Source organism: Rhinichthys klamathensis, unplaced genomic scaffold (genome assembly GCF_029890125.1).
Source record: "Rhinichthys klamathensis goyatoka isolate OS25496 unplaced genomic scaffold, OSU_Roscu_1.1 h1tg000274l_1, whole genome shotgun sequence".
In the NCBI taxonomy this organism is placed as follows: Eukaryota; Metazoa; Chordata; class Actinopteri; order Cypriniformes; family Leuciscidae; genus Rhinichthys; species Rhinichthys klamathensis.
The window spans coordinates 727,607-729,639 of record NW_026606793.1 but is presented as its reverse complement, the minus strand read 5'-3'; the positions used below and the strand labels follow the sequence as shown (position 1 = coordinate 729,639).

The window sequence follows — 2,033 nt, the reverse complement described above, 5'->3', positions numbered from 1 at the left end:
GGTTAGTCAGTGGTTCGTTAGTGGCAGAGGTTAGTCAGTGGTTCGTTAGTGGCAGAGGGTAGTTAGTGGTTAGTTAGTGGCAGAGGGTAGTTAGTGATTAGTTAGTGGCAGAGGGTAGTTAGTTAGTGGCAGGGTTAGTTGTCACAACGAACAAGAAAGGTGTACATGAAGCAGATAAATCGCCAACCTCCGGAGAATCACCCGTTTTAATCAAACAGTGAACGGAGGAGTGTCTGCTGGGGAAAAGAGAACGAGACAGAGCTCTTAATAAAACAAAAATCAACATCGGCTCTGATTTTCAAAGATGGCGAGAAATAAGGGATATGAAATGTTGTAAAAGCGAAGTTGAGATGGTGTTTTATTACTCGACTGGTGAGTAAGGTGTTTTATTGAACATATAGACTGTCATTATGTATCTCTCCAACAGAGTTCACTGTAAAGCATTTATTGTGAAGAGTCGCCTTCATCTGTCATGCAAAGCCGAAGCACGACCAATATAATGTTGCATGCCTTCTTGTTTTTTAACAGTTAAAGGGACAAAAGTGACATTCTGTATCTTTAAATGAAATTTATTCATTAAATTACAAGAAAGATCATTAATGGTGATAAAATAAAAAATAATAACACACAAAACTTCCCTTTAACAGCCTGTTGGCCAGGATGGTCTGCCTTTAGATGCAGATGCTTCAAGTTTTACAATAACGCTCAAACGTGGATTAATGCAGAGGTATGATACATTCAGCTTCTAATATGACATTAACATCATATAAGTATATTCTTGTTTAATAACAACTCTGTAAACATCTGTGACACCTGTCAATTATTGCAGTTAAATAATTTCAACTTGCTTCTCAGTTTAAAAATAACAAGAAACAAGTTAACAGTAGAGACATTACAATGGAGCTCTAGGAAAATACACACACAACACATTTTATGTTATCATGAGAGTAGTGTGTTAGGATCACTTATTAGTTATTAGTTAGTTATTAATCCTAGATATTAGGATTAGTTATATCTCATCTATACAGTATAAGCAAAAGTAGTCCCGCCTCAAAAGGCAGATTTTAGACTTCATGTGTAAAATAATAAATTTGAAAGCATGTCACAGATATTTTTATATATATATATATATATATATATATATATAAGTAGTGGTGTTTGCTCATGTCTCTACAGAAATTCTGCTTGGACTATGAAGGGAACCTTGCTTCTGCACACAGCCATGATGAGTACAGGTTTATCCAGGACCTGATTAGATACGAAACTGACGCCTCAACGAAGTCCTGGATCGGAGGCAATGATGGTGGTCATGTATGTAAAACATTTTTATCATGCTTTTTATTAAAACATTTTTCAAAATGCATAAAGATAGATGTGTTTTTATCTTTTTTTGAGTTTTTGTAGGTCCTCAGAATAGTTAGTTTAGGGATGGGCACCGCTCACCATGATGATGTCACTCGAGTGTTTCTATTGCGAAACGATTGTGAAATAGAATGGCTGATAGAGATAAATGTGCAATTTAGCCCTGTCTTAAGTATGTTCTTTACTAATACCCTTTCTGTGAAATAATTTCTGTTCATTTCTGTTTAGATTTCTGACGTTTTTAAAGTGGAGATGTGGATTAGGATTCATGAGGAATCATCTTTTAGATGAATAAAGATAACATCTTTTAGATGAATAAAGATAACATTAAGCTTTGTGAGCTGTGGACATAAACACAATGTGCTTTTCTCTCTTCTGTTCACAGGAGGGAGTTTGGCTCTGGACTGATGGAACCAAAATGAACTTTCAATACTGGTTGCCTGGAGAGCCTGATAACGCTAATGGAAATGAGCACTGCCTTGAGATGAACTTTGGCAGTAAGTAACGGCTGTTAATGCTCAATAAACATTAATCTTTTTTTTATTTTTTTTTTATAATACACTAAAATGATAAAAACAAATATTTTGTTCTATCCTGCAACAGATGGCCACTGGAATGATGAAGTGTGTTCTCAAAAGAAGCCGTTTGTGTGTGTGAAGAGAACCAGCTGA

At 35.5% G+C, this 2,033-nt stretch overlaps 1 protein-coding gene across 1 annotated transcript; it reads left to right on the top strand.

The window, feature by feature from the left end:
• The first annotated feature begins 350 nt into the window (after positions 1-350).
• Positions 351-2,033, top strand: LOC130102527 (galactose-specific lectin nattectin-like). The gene is made up of 5 exons (XM_056268483.1): positions 351-372; positions 648-727; positions 1,177-1,311; positions 1,748-1,859; positions 1,966-2,033. Exons 1-5 carry the CDS (start codon positions 351-353, stop codon positions 2,031-2,033), a joined length of 417 nt encoding a protein of 138 aa, XP_056124458.1.

Coding starts and splice junctions, on each gene's coding strand:
- LOC130102527 (XM_056268483.1), top strand. CDS start 351: ATGGTGTTTTATTACTCGACTG. Junction 728..1,176: donor AAACGTGGATTAATGCAGAG/GTATGATACATT, acceptor ATGTCTCTACAG/AAATTCTGCTTGGACTATGA. Junction 1,860..1,965: donor CCTTGAGATGAACTTTGGCA/GTAAGTAACGGC, acceptor ATCCTGCAACAG/ATGGCCACTGGAATGATGAA.